This window comes from Coptis chinensis, chromosome 2 (assembly GCF_015680905.1).
Source record: "Coptis chinensis isolate HL-2020 chromosome 2, ASM1568090v1, whole genome shotgun sequence".
In the NCBI taxonomy this organism is placed as follows: Eukaryota; Viridiplantae; Streptophyta; class Magnoliopsida; order Ranunculales; family Ranunculaceae; genus Coptis; species Coptis chinensis.
In genome coordinates this window covers 113981109-113999420 of record NC_141457.1, presented here as the reverse complement: position 1 = coordinate 113999420, position 18312 = coordinate 113981109, and the positions used below count along the sequence as shown (strand labels likewise).

The 18312-nt window shown below is 40.2% G+C and overlaps 3 protein-coding genes and 1 pseudogene across 5 annotated transcripts; 3 read left to right on the top strand and 1 right to left on the bottom strand.

Annotated features, from left to right (window-relative positions):
• Nucleotides 1-686: 686 nt before the first annotated feature.
• On the top strand, nucleotides 687-4810 carry LOC147520965 (COP9 signalosome complex subunit 2). Of its 2 annotated transcripts, none has more exons than XM_086592487.1 (12): nucleotides 687-841; nucleotides 946-1032; nucleotides 1125-1203; nucleotides 1284-1524; nucleotides 1605-1679; nucleotides 1763-1897; nucleotides 2378-2565; nucleotides 3049-3117; nucleotides 3209-3299; nucleotides 3437-3571; nucleotides 4069-4181; nucleotides 4279-4810. In XM_086592487.1, exons 1-12 carry the CDS (start codon nucleotides 712-714, stop codon nucleotides 4367-4369), a joined length of 1434 nt encoding a protein of 477 aa, XP_086448613.1. In that variant the 5' UTR covers nucleotides 687-711; the 3' UTR covers nucleotides 4370-4810. The 2 variants fall into 2 exon arrangements, with proteins under 2 accessions (XP_086448613.1, XP_086448612.1); XM_086592486.1 differs by having other exon boundaries at nucleotides 940-1032.
• A 463-nt stretch (nucleotides 4811-5273) lies between these two features.
• Nucleotides 5274-7574, bottom strand: LOC147520964 (uncharacterized). Its single transcript, XM_086592488.1, has 4 exons — nucleotides 7017-7574; nucleotides 6854-6934; nucleotides 6383-6502; nucleotides 5274-5585 (listed from the first exon to the last, which is right to left on the bottom strand). Exons 1-4 carry the CDS (start codon nucleotides 7452-7454, stop codon nucleotides 5541-5543), a joined length of 684 nt encoding a protein of 227 aa, XP_086448614.1. The 5' UTR covers nucleotides 7455-7574; the 3' UTR covers nucleotides 5274-5540.
• On the top strand, nucleotides 7477-10325 carry LOC147520963 (Protein kinase superfamily protein). Of its 2 annotated transcripts, XM_086592485.1 has the most exons (3): nucleotides 7580-7614; nucleotides 7707-8066; nucleotides 8141-10325. In XM_086592485.1, exons 2-3 carry the CDS (start codon nucleotides 7962-7964, stop codon nucleotides 9764-9766), a joined length of 1731 nt encoding a protein of 576 aa, XP_086448611.1. In that variant the 5' UTR covers nucleotides 7580-7614; nucleotides 7707-7961; the 3' UTR covers nucleotides 9767-10325. The 2 variants fall into 2 exon arrangements, with proteins under 2 accessions (XP_086448610.1, XP_086448611.1); XM_086592484.1 differs by having other exon boundaries at nucleotides 7477-7614; nucleotides 7707-10325.
• A 4327-nt stretch (nucleotides 10326-14652) lies between these two features.
• LOC147520962 (pleiotropic drug resistance protein TUR2 pseudogene) lies at nucleotides 14653-15204 on the top strand (annotated as a pseudogene).
• Nucleotides 15205-18312: the final 3108 nt, after the last annotated feature.

Here is an 18312-nt window from a genome sequence, read left to right as displayed (position 1 = left end):
TTACTGTTTTTATCCATTTTTACGTCCTACTAAATCTGGATATCTAACAGTCATGTACTGTTTTAGCATATTCAAAGTGTTTTTTTCGTAATTAGGACAACCTTCTATGACCATGTCTGAAAACTAAACACGTTACCTATACATGCCAGCTAACTTGATTAGACTTGGATTATTATTGGTGTACTTAAAAAAAAAAAAAAAAATTGTTTTGGGTATTGGAAATGGGAAGTGGGGGACAAGATTGGAACAATTATTTACTTTATTATAGCATTCCCAATATAGGTGGATATGGTAGGAAAGTGAAAATATTTATTTCTAGATAGTTCAAAATCTTTGCTCAATGCAAAAGTGAATATGAAGGTGACTACTTTTCTAAACGAGAGTGAAACCTTCAATCGAGATAGTAGTTGAGTTCTGAACTTCGGATGAGATGTTGGATTCCATCTCGTGTGTGTGTTTTTTTTCCGGACGAAATGTTGGATTCCGTATCGTATGTTTTTGATTTTTTTTCGATTTTTTTAAAAAACTTTAGACATGATGTTTCATTTCGTCCAGCACATTTTTTTTATTTTTACATTCAGACGGAATCTAACATCCCGTCTCTGAGATTACCTTTAGAATGGTCAGCTTCACCTTATTTTTCACCAAAATAGTAGAAAAGGGAAATATAGCCTACGTGGAGGTGAATAATAGTGGCTTGGGGCATTAGGAATGCTGTTATGGTGGTCCCTTAAAAATGAGTGTATTTCAAAATATCGCAAGATTTCAAATGTCAGCAGAAATCTGATTATTGATTTTGTTGTTGTTGTTAGAGTGAAAGAAAAAAGAGTGATGGGTTCCGGTTAGTTATTAGAAGATTGTGTTTGCAGGCTTTATAGATGATGTAGTAATTGGAATTATTATTATTATGATGATGTTTGTTAATTGGTGTGTGTGTAGATGCAGATATGGAGGATTATGGGTTTGAATACTCTGAAGAAGAGCAAGAGGAGCAGGATGTCGACATTGAGAACCAATACTACAATTCTAAAGGTAAGGTGCTTAAATTCATCTATCCATCCATCCATGGTGTTTAGATTGCAGTGTTCAAGCTTTTAGGGTCCATACACATTTCGTCTCCATAGGTTTGGTTGAAACTGATCCTGCTGGAGCACTTACTGGCTTTTCTCAAGTTGTTAGCATGGAACCAGACAAGGCAGAATGGTCAGTTTTTACTTTGTGAATTTAAACTTAAATAGTTGTACTACAAGACAGCTAGCTTTAGAACACATTTATTTTCTCAGGGGATTCAAAGCTTTAAAGCAAACTGTCAAGCTTTATTATCGGTTGGGAAAGTTTAAAGAGATGATGGAAGCTTATAGGGAGATGTTAACATACATCAAATCAGCTGTAACGCGCAACTACAGCGAAAAATGTATAAGCAACATTATGGATTTTGTCTCTGGGTCAGCTAGCCAAAATTTTGGTCTCCTGCAGGAGTTCTATCAGACCACACTCAAGGCCCTTGAAGAGGCCAAAAATGAGGTCAGACAGTTTATCCTACTCACATTCCACTGTGGTGATCCTATATCCTTAGTTTAACAAGTTACTTATTTTTTCTGCAGAGGCTCTGGTTCAAAACAAATTTAAAACTTTGCAAGATTTGGTTCGACATGGGTGAATATGGACGGATGAATAAGGTATAATTATTGAGTGGTCTGATACGCATTTAGTAAATATGTCCTGCGATAAACTCAGTCTACTAAGATTTCGACACACTCAGATCTTGAAGGAACTTCACAAATCATGTCAAAAAGAAGATGGAACAGATGATCAAAAGAAAGGAACACACCTTTTGGAGGTCTACGCAATTGAGATTCAGATGTACACTGAGACCAAGAATAATAAAAAGCTCAAGGTAGGCCATTTTCTATCCTACCTTTCAGAAAGTGGATCAAATGTTGCAAATGGGTTTCTGTTGTCACCTGATTGAAACTGTAAGGACTATTAAGGTTTTGTGTTGATAGAAAAGAAAGTGTTGACACAAAGCATTTGGATCTTTGTCAATCGGGATTTCTTATCCTCTAAGAATAACTTTTTGAGCACCTGGATTAACATTGTTTGGTACAGATAACCCACTTATGTGGGGCTTCAGACGGTAGTTTGCTCTTCAAACTATTTTTTTGCTGACAACTAATTAAGTAACTGTTTACTAAGTTAGCTCTCTCTCACAATGTTCCTTGGATGGGGACTCACCGTTTAAATCAATCTTTCTTGTCTAAATTTTATTCCTGGTTGTTTGGGACACATAGATTTATTGAATTTATTGGGACACATAGATTTTATTCCATGCATGTATCCCATCTATCGAGCTCTCTGACAATACATGAATTTGCAGCAACTATACCAGAAAGCACTTACAATCAAATCGGCGATTCCCCATCCGCGGATCATGGGGATAATTCACGAGTGTGGTGGGAAGATGCATATGGCAGAGCGGCAATGGGAGGAAGCTGCAACTGATTTTTTTGAAGCTTTTAAGAACTATGATGAAGCTGGGAACCAACGTCGTATCCAATGCCTGAAGTATGGTTTAACACCTCTAATAAATACACCATCCCACTTACCTTTTCTACTTATTCCCTTATATTCTTTATTCTCTTTCTCCAAGTCACTAGTGTATGCACAAACACACAAATCCATGTAGTTTGGAGCCATTCTTTCATGTAACAGATATTTGTAAGTTAAATATGCGTATATTAGGAATTCTAAGTTTCAATGGAGGGCAGCAGCTTCACCTTTGTCACGCCAACAGAATGAGAGGTTCACTCATAATTGGTTGGCATGGTGATGGCTTGTGCCTTCATTTCCTAGTTATATGAGTACATTTGTGCCAACTTAAGGGTCAAGCTTTCTTGGACACCAGAATGCTTACAAGCATTTGTCGCACTTTTGTATTGCGTCCTGGCACTCCTCTGTCCGGATTTGTTAGTTTCATTTAGGAAGATAAGAAAATGTTATCGACACTGGTTGATCTTCTTCCCTCATGTTGTCACCTCTTTGTGCTAGATATTTGGTTCTTGCAAACATGCTAATGGAATCTCAAGTGAACCCATTTGACGGGCAGGAGGCAAAGCCGTAAGTTATTATTGACCATCAGAATTTCTGTTAGTGACTTAATTTGCTTGTGATGTTTCTCCATTTGGTTTAAATAATGTCCATTTTGCAGTTACAAGAATGACCCTGAGATCTTGGCCATGACAAATTTGATAGCCGCATATCAGCGGAATGAGATATTGGAGTTTGAAAAAATCCTCAAGGTCTGATTTATTTTATTTTCTTATTTCTTATTTTATCTATTTTCTTACATTCTATACTATTTTCATTTTAGCCATTTATGGTTTTCTTGTCATGCTCATTCTCATGGGGACTGCTTTCCAATACTTTTACTTACCAGAGTAATCGAAGGACAATTATGGATGACCATTTCATCAGAAATTACATTGAGGATTTGTTAAAGAAGATCAGAACCCAAGTATTGCTGAAGCTGATAAAACCTTATACAAGAATTAGAATTCCCTTTATATCAAAGGTAATGGCTATAAGTTTCTCAACTTCTATATCTATGTGTGCATTAGTTTCTAGTTCTACTAATACTCTCTCCCTGGTTTAAGGACACTAGTGCCCTGTGCTTCATATACACTTTCTGGATTTTCACATGTGCACTGGGAACTAATGTCCTTAAACCAGGGAGAGAGTATTATTAGAACTAAAAACTAATGCACACATGCATAAGCAAAGTGACGACATTACTACTTTATTGCAGCGGATTTCTTCCTTGTGTTCCCACTTATGATTTACTCGAGTAGTCATTTCAGTTCTATTTTAGAATATTTTATTGTATGCTCATCTTTTATCATTCGTCTCAGTTTACATTTTTAGTGGTTAATGATGCAATCTTTAAGATATTAAACTTAACTTTCTTTGATTTCGCGCAACAGCTGGATTGTTTGATTGTCTTCTAAACTTAGATAAGTCTTTTTGCAGTCCCCCCTACTTTCTGAAGTTACTAACTTACATGTCGTGCAGGAGCTCAATGTGCCTGAGAATGACGTTGAGCAGCTGCTTGTCTCCCTAATTTTGGATAACCGTATTCATGGGCACATCGATCAAGTGAACCGGCTACTGGAGCGTGGTGACAGGTCTGTTTTGCTTCACCTAGTATCTGGTTGATTTGTTCCTTGAAATATAGATATACCTAAAATTTACACACATCTTTGTTTATATTTCAACTTGCAGGTCAAAGGGAATGAAGAAGTTTTCTGCCATAGACAAATGGAACACACAGCTGAAGTCACTCTATCAAATTGTCAATACCAGAATTGGTTGATTTCAAAGCTTGAAGAGCTACCATTTTTGGAATTTCTTCGTCAACGTAGCGTGGAGGATCTTACCCGCTTTGATACCTCCTTTACACCGTGTTTAGCTAAAGCAAGTTACCAAACAGGACTTTCTCTGTTGGAAAGTGATTTTCTTGACATTCATGCTTGAATTGTGGTTCTGCTGCAGTTTGAAGGAGAAATGGATGGAAAAGTGTTGTGTTCGTCCATTATGGTAGTCCTTTAGATTATTGTTTGTTATGGCAAGAAGACCTGTAGAACCTGGACCGCTGGTCATGGTAGTTTTAGTTGAGAATATTAGAAGTATAAAAGTAGTTATGTCCTGTGATATTTATTTATAATAGATTTTGTACATATGGGGTCTTGACCCTTTTTACCATTTTTATACTGTAGTTTATAGTTGGCAATATGGTAATATTTTTTGGTGTTTATGTATCTTATTAATTGAATTTCAGGTAACTTGATTACATTGTGGTAATTGTAGGCAAAGTTATGTACCGTTGCTAACTTTCATTTATAAAGAGGGATTTTTTATTTTTTGGAAATTAAATGGGCTCAGGCGCAGTTAGTGTTATACTGATTTGAGTACTCTTAATATTTTGTTTTTTTCCACAGAAATGATCGGTCGAATAATTTCCTTTTCCGGTGTTTAGTAAGTCCACTCGAGGAGATGAGGATAATAAGGTTCTCAACTTCTCATGAGGTTTTTGGTTCCAGATATTACAATTTTATTTTCTTCTTGAAAATTCCATTCACCTAAAAAAAACAAATCAAATTTCCATTACATATCGTATATGCTCAAGAAATCCGAGTACAAGGTCAAACTACAACACCATGCGAACATGGAGAAGAGTTACTACCATGCATGTCTTCTTGTTTGAACATGAAAACCAGTGAAAAACTAAAAATATATAGATGGCCAGTTACTTCATGTAATTGTTACCAGAGCCGGCTTACATTTAGAACGGGATACGCGGATACACCACACTTAGCAAACATATCAAAAACTCAAAACAGACCAATATGCCATATGCAGTCATATAACCTGACTTGAAACCAAAGGTTTAGATATTTCAGTTACATTCGCAACTTCTGAAATACACCTGATCTGATAGTTTTCCTCAGTTTGTCATCATTAAGTGAGAAACAGCTCCAATGCTTTTATGCCCTTGGCTTCTTCTGCAATGGCCCTGATGAAGCACCACCCTGCACCAGAAATTCTCAATCAATTATCCAATCAATAAGAAGGGGGGGTTCAAGTGTTAGGAATTCAATGGACTGCAATAACCACTTACATATCATCACTGTGGATCGTTTCATGGTAAAATGGTAAAAAGTTGTGATGATAAACTCTCTAGGCTAGGTGGGTAAAGAGTATTATACTGACAATCAACCGCCACACGTGATGTCTCCATGGTACTTATTCATACTATGACACTTGCTGACCAATAGAATAAAAGGTAAAGATATAACCACAGCAGCGACCAGAGATGAATAGATGATCACAACTCAAACAAGAAGTTGAAGTGGATATAGACGTTTGGGAGGCTTTGGGAGAGGGGTAGTTGTGGGGTTAAATGTTGAGACCAAATGAACCAAGCTTCAATTGAAATCCCATACAGAACTGTCTTCTGGGCAGAGAAATATACCCAGCATTTTTGTATAAACAATAAACATAAATTGACATTATTGTTAATAGACCTGCATTGCACAGAAAACTGATCAAGTGTTTATTGGATTTTTCATTTTTCTGACCACATTTACCACTTATGGCCATATGTTTTACCTTTCAAACAAAGTGGGATCTTTCAAAACTATAAAAAGGAGATTTCTCAAAAAAGACATTTTCTTGAGCAAAGAGAAACTGGAAGACTAATCATCATCCTTAATTTTCCCAAGTGTGTAGACTTCTTACAATGTTTTATGTTCAAAAAGAAAAGGCATAAGTAACTTATGAAAATAATGGTAATTACTATCATTAGAGGCCAAGTAGAAAGTATTACATTATTACTGAGCTGTTTGCTGATGTAGGTCATCGATCTCAACATGGCTTCAAGTGTATCTTTGGTAAGCTGAAACTTCACTTCCCTTTCTCCTGAAGGAGACTTGGTATAATCATGCAGCTAGAAAATATCAATGCCAATGAGAAAAAGCACCGAGCACAAGTAATTCTTCTATGCAAGACAAAAATGGAGAAGACACTTGTAATACCACGACATGATCCCATGACCACTTGTGTCAACAACCAGCCATGATACCACACAGCTCATCGGCCTGTTTTATTCACTTAAAACTATTACTATTTGTTTTCCCGACATACAAGTTAGAGTGTGTTTTCTTGAGCACTACTCAGCACCTTGAGTTGCTGAGCAATAAAACATGATACTTAAATCCGCTATATGGTTATTCTGTCAAATGTTTAACCACAAGTCAAGGCAAAAACCTGAAATTGGTAAAGAAAATATAATTCATACCTTGAGAGTGATGATAGAGAGTCTGTTGGATTTGTGATTCTGCATGGTCCAAGTCATTGACTTGACGCGTGGTAAAATTGGCTACATTGGTACAAGGAAGAGTTTGTGATATTATTAGTGATTAATTAATAAAATATAGAAGAAATAAGGTTTAGTATCCTACCAAGTTATGAGGAGCTTCAAGTTGGTGAAGAAAGACAGGCTCTTTATTGTGATGTTGTCGAGGCCAGTCCGGGAAAGGTGTGGAGGGAGAGTTTTGAACAGTAGAAATGTTTGACCTTTGGTCTTTAGATGCTTCCTCCTTCCAGGCAGTTTGATATTTGAGGAGTAAGTTTTGGAGATGAGGAGGCTTGAAGAAATCATCATCGGTTGTTGTTGGGTGGACACACTTTCTTACAACCAAACGTAGGCACGCAACAAGCAGGTCTAGTTGTGGGGTCGAATTAAGATTGAGAAGGGATTGGATACAAGATTTGTCTTGGGGTTTAATAAGTCCAGTTTTTCTGGTATTCCAAAGGGTTTTCAGGACTTGCTCAAGTGCTGCTTCCGATATCGGGGATAGCTTGTGGAGGTGTAATAGCAGACTCGACTCCGAATCCATTAAAGATGTCTCTTTTAAGTTTTAACCACCGATATATATGTATATATAGTGACGATATTTCGTTAATAAAGAAATAGAATTATTATTTGTTGAGATTATTATTCTCTGGTCGAGAGATCTGCTGGAAACTCAAGAGTGAAGACTAGTGCTGGAATGGAAGGTAAGCTCACTCCTTGAAATTATTATACTGTCCATGGCTCCATGGGCAACTCTATAAAAGTTTTCTCTGTTTTTGTTTTTGTTTTTGCCCAGAGGGATCCCCAGATCGAGCGTCAGCAGAATCTGGGACAAAGAGGTCCAGTGTATCATCTGGTACTAGGAGTAGAAGTCATCGTAGAGACTTTCTCCGGAAATTTGTGGACGCTGATATCTTTACTGAAAGACTTGGGGACTGGTTTTCAGCAAATACCAAACACATCTTTGAGCCTCCTTTTGATTTGACACAAATTCAAAACTTTGATTATGCACTAGAAGGGGTTTCGTTTCATCAGCTCATTCGGATGCCTAATGCTGTTTATGCTTCGACATCAGATGCTGTTGAAGCAACTGCGTATCTTGCCATGGAAGATTTCCTACATGCAAGCGCAAAGAGCTTGTGGGAGGCGTTTTGGGGTGAGGATGGGCCTTATCCTTTTTCCGTTGCTTGTCTACATAGGGCAAGTCTAAAGTTCTATCCTGCTGAAAAGGCGATTGCAGGTGGAAAGCTTGGGAATCTGTGTGCCACTGCTGTGATGCTGGACAACACTGGACAATCGCATGGGAAGTGGGGCCATATTCTTCAGCTAGCATTACTCAGGCCTCACGTCAGGAGCCTTGCAATGGACAGTGAGACTCAGCCCTCTCTTTCAGTTTTGGGGGAAGCCATCTTTTTTGCTCTCCGTATGTTATTGTCAAGGACCCTAAGTAGATCTAATGTTCTTCACAATTCTAATTCTGTTTTTATGGTTCTGGCCGACTCTCAGTATGGCGGTGTGGTAAAAGTCCAAGGTGATGTAACTAATTTAGACTGTGATATGAACAATATTTATGGCTGTGCTGCTGAATGGATTAAAGAACATTCACAAATTTCAGTTTCTTCCGTTGATAGAATTTGGAACAAGCTAGGGAATGCCAATTGGGGAGATATTGGCGCTCTCCAGGTGCTTATGGCAACCTTCCAGTGCATTGCTCAATTTGCTGGAATGCCAAAGCATTCAGTTGATGATTTAGCTGCTCATCATGGCCCTCGTCTTCAAATCCGTCGAACTGAAAGGAAATTGGAGGATGGTAGAGGGGTTGGGAACGGCTTATTTCCGTTCAAGCAGCACAGTGTTTCACCTGAAATTGTTGAAGTTCTCGATGAGTCTAAAGAGGCAATGAAGCTGGAGGCGGGATCTGTTTTGTGGTTGGAAGATTCAGAATGGCAAAGGGGTTTTCAGATTAATCAAGTTTTGAGTGATGGTGAGCTGCATTTCTATAGTGCGATGCCTGTTGAGGAACCAGGAAGGTCTCTATTTTTATACGTTGGCTCTCATCCTTCGCAGCTGGAACCAGCCCTGGAAGATATGAACTTATGGTATCAGGTCCAGAGACAGACAAAAATATTAACTTTGATGAAACAGAGAGGTCTCTCTAGCAAGAATCTACCTCAGCTAGTTGCATCTGGCAGGATTATTCATCCTGGTAAATGCCGGAAACCAAGCTCTGGTGGGAACTGTGACCACCCATGGTGTGGTACCCCGATCCTCGTAACCAACCCAGTTGGTGAGCTAGTTGCTGATCTACTAACCGACGGGAAATTTGGATCTGAGGAGGCTCTTAGGTGTTGCCACGATTGCTTGTCGGCTTTGTCAACTGCAGCCTCTGCTGGAATTCGGCATGGAGACATCCGTCCAGAGAATGTGATCCGTGTTAGTTCTGGTGTGAGGCATCCTTATTATGTTCTTATTGGCTGGGGGCATGCCATTTTAGAAGAGAGGGATCGCCCAGTCATGAATCTTCATTTCTCTTCAACTTATGCGCTCCAGGAAGGCAGGCTATGCTCCGCTTCAGATGCAGAGAGCCTGGTCTACTTGCTTTTCTTTACAACTAGTGGGGCTGTTCCAGATTTGGATTCGGTCGAGGGGGCACTGCAATGGAGGGAAGCCTCGTGGTCAAGAAGATTGATTCAGCAAACGCTGGGGGACATTTCACCTGTGCTTAAAGCTTTCGCTGATTATGTTGACAGTCTCTGTGGTACACCATATCCTATGGATTATGAGATATGGTTGAAAAGAATGAGAAGAAGATTCCATGAAGAAGATCATGGGAAGGAAGTGGAAGTTTCTGGTTAGGATTAGTCCATAAGCCAAAATCAGAATGTTCGATGGTTATGGAATAACTGGACCATTTTCACTTCCCGTGATCGAGTTTCCGGGAAGTCTTGGGGTGCTTGAATGGAATCATGTGATTTGGTGTTTATTTTCCTACAGATTTGAGCACTGTCCAGATTACTCGGACGCAATGGTTTGACACCGCTGAGGTGCTGACGAAACTGAAGCTCCTAGATGGTTGATCTTGTTAATTGAGCAACAACCATCAGTCAGAGCTTGGTTCTGCTGAGAAGACGAGCCACACATCCTACGAGCTTTGGTGTTTCAGGGAGTCTAATCCATCACAATCATCCCTTATATATCGAGTCTCTGCTGTCGTCCACTCGTCCAGCCTCACAAAGAAATTGAAGGATATCATTTTTCTGCAATTGTGCTGACCCTGTTCATTTCAAACTGTATGTATTGCTATTTTTTCTTTGTAAAGATATGAGCTCTTCCTGTTGTGCTGGCGCTCAATCAGAAATCAGACTTTCACGATATATTTTTGTTTTTTCTTTTGTAATATTAGAAAAGTTGCATAGCGAACTTCTTCCATTGTGTTCATTAGACAGCTCTGAGGACTGGCAACTAGGCAATGGTACTGCTTAGTGCAAGCGATGACACTAAAGGACGAACTTTGCAGCCTTAGGAAATAGTAGTCTAAACTTACCCTGGAGTTGTCCATTAGTACTCAATAGTCTGCCTTCCACTAAAACAAATTCAAAATTCAGAATAACTCTGTGGACAGGCTACTATTTGCTGTTCACAAGACAGTAAGTGCTGATTGGTAGAGTTGGTGCCCGAGAAAACTGTTTATTCAGAATTTGCATTCACTGGAGTTTTTCAAATTGAGTCTGAACAAACAGCACATTTCTATTGCTCAAATCAATTTTCGGCTAGTTTAACAGTTTTTTTGGGAAGTAAAACAGTTTTTTCGTCAGCCACTCCACCAATCAGCAGCTGAGGTCTTCTTGGCAAACAGTCCACAAACTTATTCTATTTCAAATTTTGTGTAATTTTGCAGTCAAACTGTTTCTCCAACGGTAGGAAAAGTTGTTTTTTTCCCACTACACGCTTTAATCTACTCACGTCAAATTGTCAATAACGTACTGCATTATTCAATGATTTAAGAACTTCGGAAATGCAAATGATCAAGCCGAGCTAAATCTCAGGCCGCTTCAAAAAGCACATTCAAAACCCTGGCTTAGTTGTGTGGGTTTCTTCTTTTAGGTTTTCATGTGTGAGTTTTGCAGTCATGTCTAAAATATCTAGATTCAAAATTTTACCCAATTCACAAGAAAATGGAATTACTTTCGCTAAGGTATTATATTATTTAACAATAAGTCTATCATGAGTATACCTTTAAGCATTCTCATTATAAATGGTTTTCTTAACCTTTAGGCAATGCTATAAGAATGGTCAACGCCGCTATGGATTAGTTACAAAATATTACAATATACTATCTGCTGATTGACATGGAGAGCTCGGTACAACATTGTTCCAGTGAAGTTTCACTTTTGATGGCCCACGTGCATTGTAATTGAGGCAATCTATGAACTTGAACAAGTAGTATTATAAGTGAGCATAATTAAGGATTGTATATATTGAATTTTACCAAATCCATATAACATCGCATTGCGGGTGAAATCTCACGCATGCTTGGAAGGCCTCTTTCTAATTCACAAATTTTTTTTTTTGGTAGACTAGAGTACTTGATTCTCACCACATCAAGAAGAAACATGTTAATGTTTGGCAGTTGTTTAGTTTAATTATGGATATAGTTGGTAACTTATTGTACGTGTGTGGACAAAAACGTGTAGTGTACTTTTATTTTGTTGTTAGGGTCTCCGTAGATACATATTAGTATTGCTAGCTATCGACTTTAGAAGTTGAGAGACACGGGGCTTAAAACCAATAACTAGAATAAAAAGATTTGACTTATCCTAATTTTACTACTATTTTATTTTTATTTTTATTTTCTCTGATCAATTTAAATACTGTTTCAGAAATAACTTCAATAGCACTTTGTGCCTTCGGTAAAACCTAGAGTATAAATATTGAACATGCAAGTTCTGAACATAGGCCACACATATAATAACGTATAAATTAATCATTGCCTAACCTCTCTCAGATTACCTTACTTCTTGCCTAACCTCTTTCCTTCAATTTCCGTTGAATTAGAAATTTGGAAACAAGTTTTACTATAAGTTTTATTTAAGTATTTTGTCTTATTTATTTGGTTAAGTTGTTCACATAAGATTTCTGTATCGGCCTAATTCGTGAACATCAAGATGACATGTCTTCGGGACCGAGACAGCGTAAGGTAGAAGAAAGAGGGAGCACGTGATCCAGTCCGCGAATCATGTAAGGGACGGAATCTGGAGGGGCATAGGGACCAGTGTGGTTTCAATGACCCAAAGGGAGGCAGAATAGTGAAGGGGCATACGGGAGTACGATAACAAAGCCGCGATATATCAAGAGATAGTTGGACAATTAGTGGTCGTGGAACTAGAAAGAATAAGGTGGGATAAAAGAGCGGTTAGCGGTTAGAAAGAGGGGGGGTGGTTAGAAGATATATAAAAGAGGAGAAAGGTAGAGGAGAAGAGAAGAGGAGAGAAGAGAGGACATCTAAAGAAGAGGAGAATCCAAGAGAGTGAGAGGAGAGAAGAGAGGACATCTAAAGAAGAGGAGAATCCAAGAGAGGAGAGAGAGAAGAGAGGACATCTAAAGAAGAGGAGAATCCAAGAGTGGAGAGAGAGAGAACTACGACACAGCTTGATCCTCCCTGAAGGGGTACGTAGGCAGCCCTAAATGGGTTCAGTTGAAAGGTTCAAAAGAGAAGGAGTCTCATCTTTGAGAAGAGACAGAGGAGAGTGGAGGTGTGAAGTTAAAGGGTACTAACTGGGTTCACACAAATGGCGCCGTCTGTGGGGAGCAGAAGAAAAAGATTGTTCTCTACCACATCAATTTGTTCTCGCATCAGCGGAAGAATTCCCATCAAAAACTTTCAATCAGATTGTCCAACGTCTCTTTCTTTTTCAATCTTTCGTCCCTCCTCAAAATAACCACCCAACAACTACTTTCTCAGACACCTTTCTTATCACACAACTCCTCTTCTTCTTCTTAACCTTTCTTCTTCCTTACAATAATGGTCAAAAAGAAGGAAAACACAAAATACTCATGATCCTCTGCAGTGTTAGAACTCCAACAGTCTTGGGCATTTCAAAAACTTCATTTTTACTCTTCAAGCTTTGTTCAAAAAATTGGGCATGCTGTTGAGGTGTGAAGTTTCTGTCAACTAATCTAGTGTGGCGCTATTTTCGTTTTTATCGAGAATCATTTCAGAGCTAAACGTCATATTAATTGAATGACGATCGAGGAGAACATTGATATCTTGGTGTATTGCTAGTCAAAAGCCATGTCGCTGTTTTTGAGAGAGGCTGCGCGACTCCAAGAAAACATTGCAGTTGGTATCGCCTCAAGATAGTAATCTTTTCTTTTGACTATGTCTTTGGTCGGCCTATTTCAAGGACCTTTACAAGACATCAATCCCTTCTCTGATTGGCATGTCAGTTGCGATGCTTGGGTTTTGTGTCCAGGTTCAAACGACGTCTACAACAAGCTTAGTTGGCGTCCTCACACTTCATCTGCAATTGCTGCAATCTTCCAAGCTCAATGGAAAGATAATGGGAAACGACTTGACAATATTTACAAACTTTGGTTGTTGTGTTATGTTTAGCGGCTTTATAAGATGGTAAGAAAAGAGTTGTTGGAGATGCGAGGAATTGAACCCATGCACGCTAAGCAGGCGCTCTACCAATTGAGCTACATGTACCTTAGCGGCTTTATAAGATGGTAAGAAAAGGGTTGTTACCAGATGTGAGGAATTGTAACAGGATACTAAGAATGCTTCGAGATAAGAATTTGGTGAGGCAAGCTAGAGAGGTATATAAGGTGATGGGTGAGTGTGGGATTAGGCCGACAATTGTTACTGACAATACATTGTTCGATATGTTTTGCAAGGAAGGGGAGATTCATGAAGCACTACACCTCTTTTAAGAAATGCAGGAGAGAGGGTGTGCACCCACGGATGTTACTTACAATGTTTTAATTAATGGGCTGTTGAATAAAGGGCAGTTAGACGACGCTAAGGACTTGAACCGGAGACCTTCAGTGTGTTAGACTGACGTGATAACCAACTACACCACGAAACCCTTTTTGATTGAGAAGATGTTGGAATCGTGTTGGGTGATCTCAGCATACACCTATAATCCTTTAACATGTGGGTATTGTACGAATGAAGAGTTCAGTGAGGCTCTAGCACTTGCGGACGATATGATGAGCAGAGGTGTTTCTCTCACGATATCGACCTATAACACATTTGTTGATGGGTTTTGCAAATGCAGAAGAATGATTGAAGTTAGAGAACAGTTCGGAAACATCTTGGGCAACAATTTGGTTCCAGATATAGTTTCGTATAACTGTTTGATATATGGGAGGAACAAAGCTCTGATCAAGGAACTGAGTATCCCTTCACCTGATTCACAGGATCTTCACTTCTCTGCGCAGTACTCACAGTCTTTCTATACTCAATGCATAGCTTGCCTTTGGAAACAAGATATTGGTCATCTTTGGCATGAACCCGCCATATCTTTGCGGTGAGAATTTTCTTCACAACTATCATTGCTTTGCTGTTCGATACAATATTTTGGGATCTTGGCTCAAAAAGGCGGAGGCCGCAGGATTTATTCAATGCAATGGGTTCCATGTATGCTGCAGTACTCTTCATTGGTGTACAAAATGCTCTATCCAGGCGGCCCGGTTATAGCGATTGAAAGAACGATCTTTACCGAGAGAAGCTCTTTGGAATGTATTCGGCATTGCCCTATGCTTTTGGACAGGTTATGATTGAAGTTCCATATGTCTTTGTTCAGGCTATGGTATACGGGGTTATAGTTTATGCAATGATTGGATTTGAGTGGACCGCTGCCAAGTTCTTACTGTATATGTTCTTCATGTACTTCACATTATTATATTTCACATTTTATGGAATGATGTCTGTGGCTATGACTCCCAACCCCGAGATTGCTGCCGTTGTTTCAGCTGCCTTCTATTCCATATGGAATCTCTTCTCAGGCTTTATAGTGCCAAGACCGAGGATGCCAGTGTGGTGGAGATGGTACTACGGGGCTTCTCCCGTCTCTTGGACCTTGTATGGTTTGGTTGTTTCACAGTATGGAGATGTAAGCGAGAGATTTTCCGACCCGGGTGAGCAAGAGCAAGTTAAAGAATTTCGAGGAGATATTTCGCCCGGACATGATTACCTACCACTTGTTTCTGTGATGATAGTTATGTTCACCGTGCTCTTTGGTTTCATCTTTGCTTTTTCAGTAAGGACATTGAACTTCCAAAGACGATAGAACATCTTTAGCAGATTTGTATACAACAATTGTTCGATATATGGAGTGGGAAACTTGGAGGCTGCTAAGCACAGCAAGGAAGTTGGAGAGACAAAGGAACAATGGGATCAATAGATTGGGGCTGAGATCAACGTTCTGGAACGTCTGATTACGGATGGTAAGATGATTACAAAAAGCATAAAGAGGCATACACCGTGGCAGGTAACTCGTTTCTTTTACCGTCATGTACGTAATGGACGGACGAGTAGGGACTCGGCCGTCAGCCATAGTTACACTGGGGGCAAGCAAGCCTTGTCCCCGTCCTTAGCAGAGATGTATGCGGGGACAGATTGGGATTGTCCCCAGACCTCGTGGTTTTCCGCGAGCCTATTCGCTCTGAGAGGTCGCGGACCATGAATGAGAAACGTGATTGCCCCCAACACTCAACCATGAAAGTTTCAGGTTACAGAGAAAGAGAAAGAATTGCGGTACCGTGGAACCGAGCGGAGTTTGAGCTAGTATTGGGAGATGGATCCATCTCACCTCATTTACTACCTTATTTGCATACACTATATTATCATCAAAGAGTTTACTGTCTGCATTAAATGTATTAAATGTATATTGCATGATATAGCATTGAGTAAGACCAGAGTCGAGCCCCGTACTAGCTATACGGGGAACCTCGGAGTTTGGGCTATGAACGTACATGACGGGCTATGAACGAAAATAATTTGGGGGCAAACTGAGCTGCCCCCATCAGGCTTCACAGCTGACCAAAGACAGCGGGGGGGATGAGCCCTTCGTGGACCGCAGATGTCCGAATCAAACTTAGGGGCAAATTGAGCTGCCTCTAAGCCCCGAGAGGGGGATGAGCCGCCGTGGACTAGATGTCCGAATCAAACTTAGGGGCAAATTGAGCTGCCTCTAAGCTAGAGAGCGGGGGATGAGCCCTTCGTGGACCGCAGATGTCCGAATCAAACTTAGGGGCAAATTGAGTTGCCTATAAGCCGAGAGCGGGGGATGAGCCTTCGTGGACTAGATGTCGAATCAAGCTTGGGGGCAAAATGAGCTGCCTATAAGCTAGAGAGCGGGGGGGATGAGCCCCCCGTGGACTAGATGTCGAATCAACTTGGGGACAACCCTAACAAGCTTCACGTGGATGATCAAAAAAGCGGGGGATGAGCCCTTCGCGGACTAGATGTCCGAATCAAACTTGGGGGCAACCCTAACAAGCTTCACAGCTGATCAAAGAAAGCGGGGGGATGAGCCCTTCGCGGACTAGATGTCCGAATCAAACTTGGGGGCAACCCTAACAAGCTTCACAGTGATCAAAAAAGGGGGATGAGCCCTTGGGGATGGACTAGATGTCCGAATCAACTTATGCAGTGAGTTCTTTGAAAGAGAGTTGATGGCGGGGATGAGACATATCACGGACATAGTAGTGAGCTATGTGAAGGAGAGTTGATGGCTGGGTTGAGACACATCGCGGACATGCTAGTGAGTTCAATAAAGGAGAGCGAGGGGGCAAATAACTTGAACGCGAGAGCAAACCGAAGTCATTTATTGATGACACCGCTTAGTTCAAGGCCATGGAAAAACAAACCGGGGGCAAGCTATCTGAGTATATTCCTTGCTATATGAGTGCAGCAAGTGGGAGGAGCCATCCGTGGACCCTCTTGTCCAAAACAAGCGTTGGTTGGACACACCCTTAAACTAGTAGGGGCGAAAACTTCAAGAGATGAGCTGAGAAAATATCAATATGAGCCAGAATGATATAAATGGAGACATATTCAAACTATTAGATAATTCGAGATGGAAAACAAGCTAGTGCTAGAGGATTACACAAAATTATGAGATCACGCCATGATATCTTTGCGAAGGTTTGGAATTCGAAATGCATTATACGAGGGGGCGCCATGGTCTTCGGGTCCACCGTCTTCGTCGACGGACCCGAGAGGGGGCATCTGTATCGGCCTAATTCGTGAACATCAAGATGACATGTCTTCGGGACCGAGACAGCGTAAGGTAGAAGAAAGAGGGAGCACGTGATCCAGTCCGCGAATCATGTAAGGGACGGAATCTGGAGGGGCATAGGGACCAGTGTGGTTTCAATGACCCAAAGGGAGGCAGAATAGTGAAGGGGCATACGGGAGTACGATAACAAAGCCGCGATATATCAAGAGATAGTTGGACAATTAGTGGTCATGGAACTAGAAAGAATAAGGTGGGATAAAGGAGCGGTTAGCGGTTAGAGAGAGGGGGTGGTTAGAAGATATATAAAAGAGGAGAAAGGTAGAGGAGAAGAGAAGAGGAGAGAAGAGAGGACATCTAAAGAAGAGGAGAATCCAAGAGAGTGAGAGGAGAGAAGAGAGGACATCTAAAGAAGAGGAGAATCCAAGAGAGGAGAGAGAGAAGAGAGGACATCTAAAGAAGAGGAGAATCCAAGAGTGGAGAGAGAGAGAACTACGGCACAGCTTGATCCTCCCTGAAGGGGGTACGTAGGCAGCCCTAAATGGGTTCAGTTGAAAGGTTCAAAAGAGAAGGAGTCTCATCTTTGAGAAGAGACAGAGGAGAGTGGAGGTGTGAAGTTAAAGGGTACTAACTGGGTTAAAGTGAGACCATAATTAAGGATTGTATATATTGAATTTTATCGAAGCCATGTAACAACGCATTGCTGGTGAACTCACCCACTCTTGGAAGGCCTCCTTCTAATTCACATATTTGATTATTTTTTGGTTGACCAAAATACTTGATTCTCACGACATCAAGAAGAAACATGTTAATGTTTGGCAGTTGTTTAGTTTAATTTTGGATATAGTTGGTAACTTATTGTGTGTTGACAAAAACGTGTAGTGCAAATATTGAACATGCAAGTTTTGAACATAGGCCACACATACAACAACGTATAAATTAATCATTGCCTAACCTCTCTCAGATCACCTTATTTCTTGCTAACCTCTTTCCTTCGACTTTCCTTTGATTCCCGTTGAATTATAAGTTTGGAAACAAGTTTCACGGTAAGTTTTATTTAAGTACTTTGTCTTGTTTATTTGGCAAAGTTGTTCACATAAAATTTCAATATAGAAATCACATTTCTTTTATAGGTTTTGGGAATTTTTTTTTCTTTTA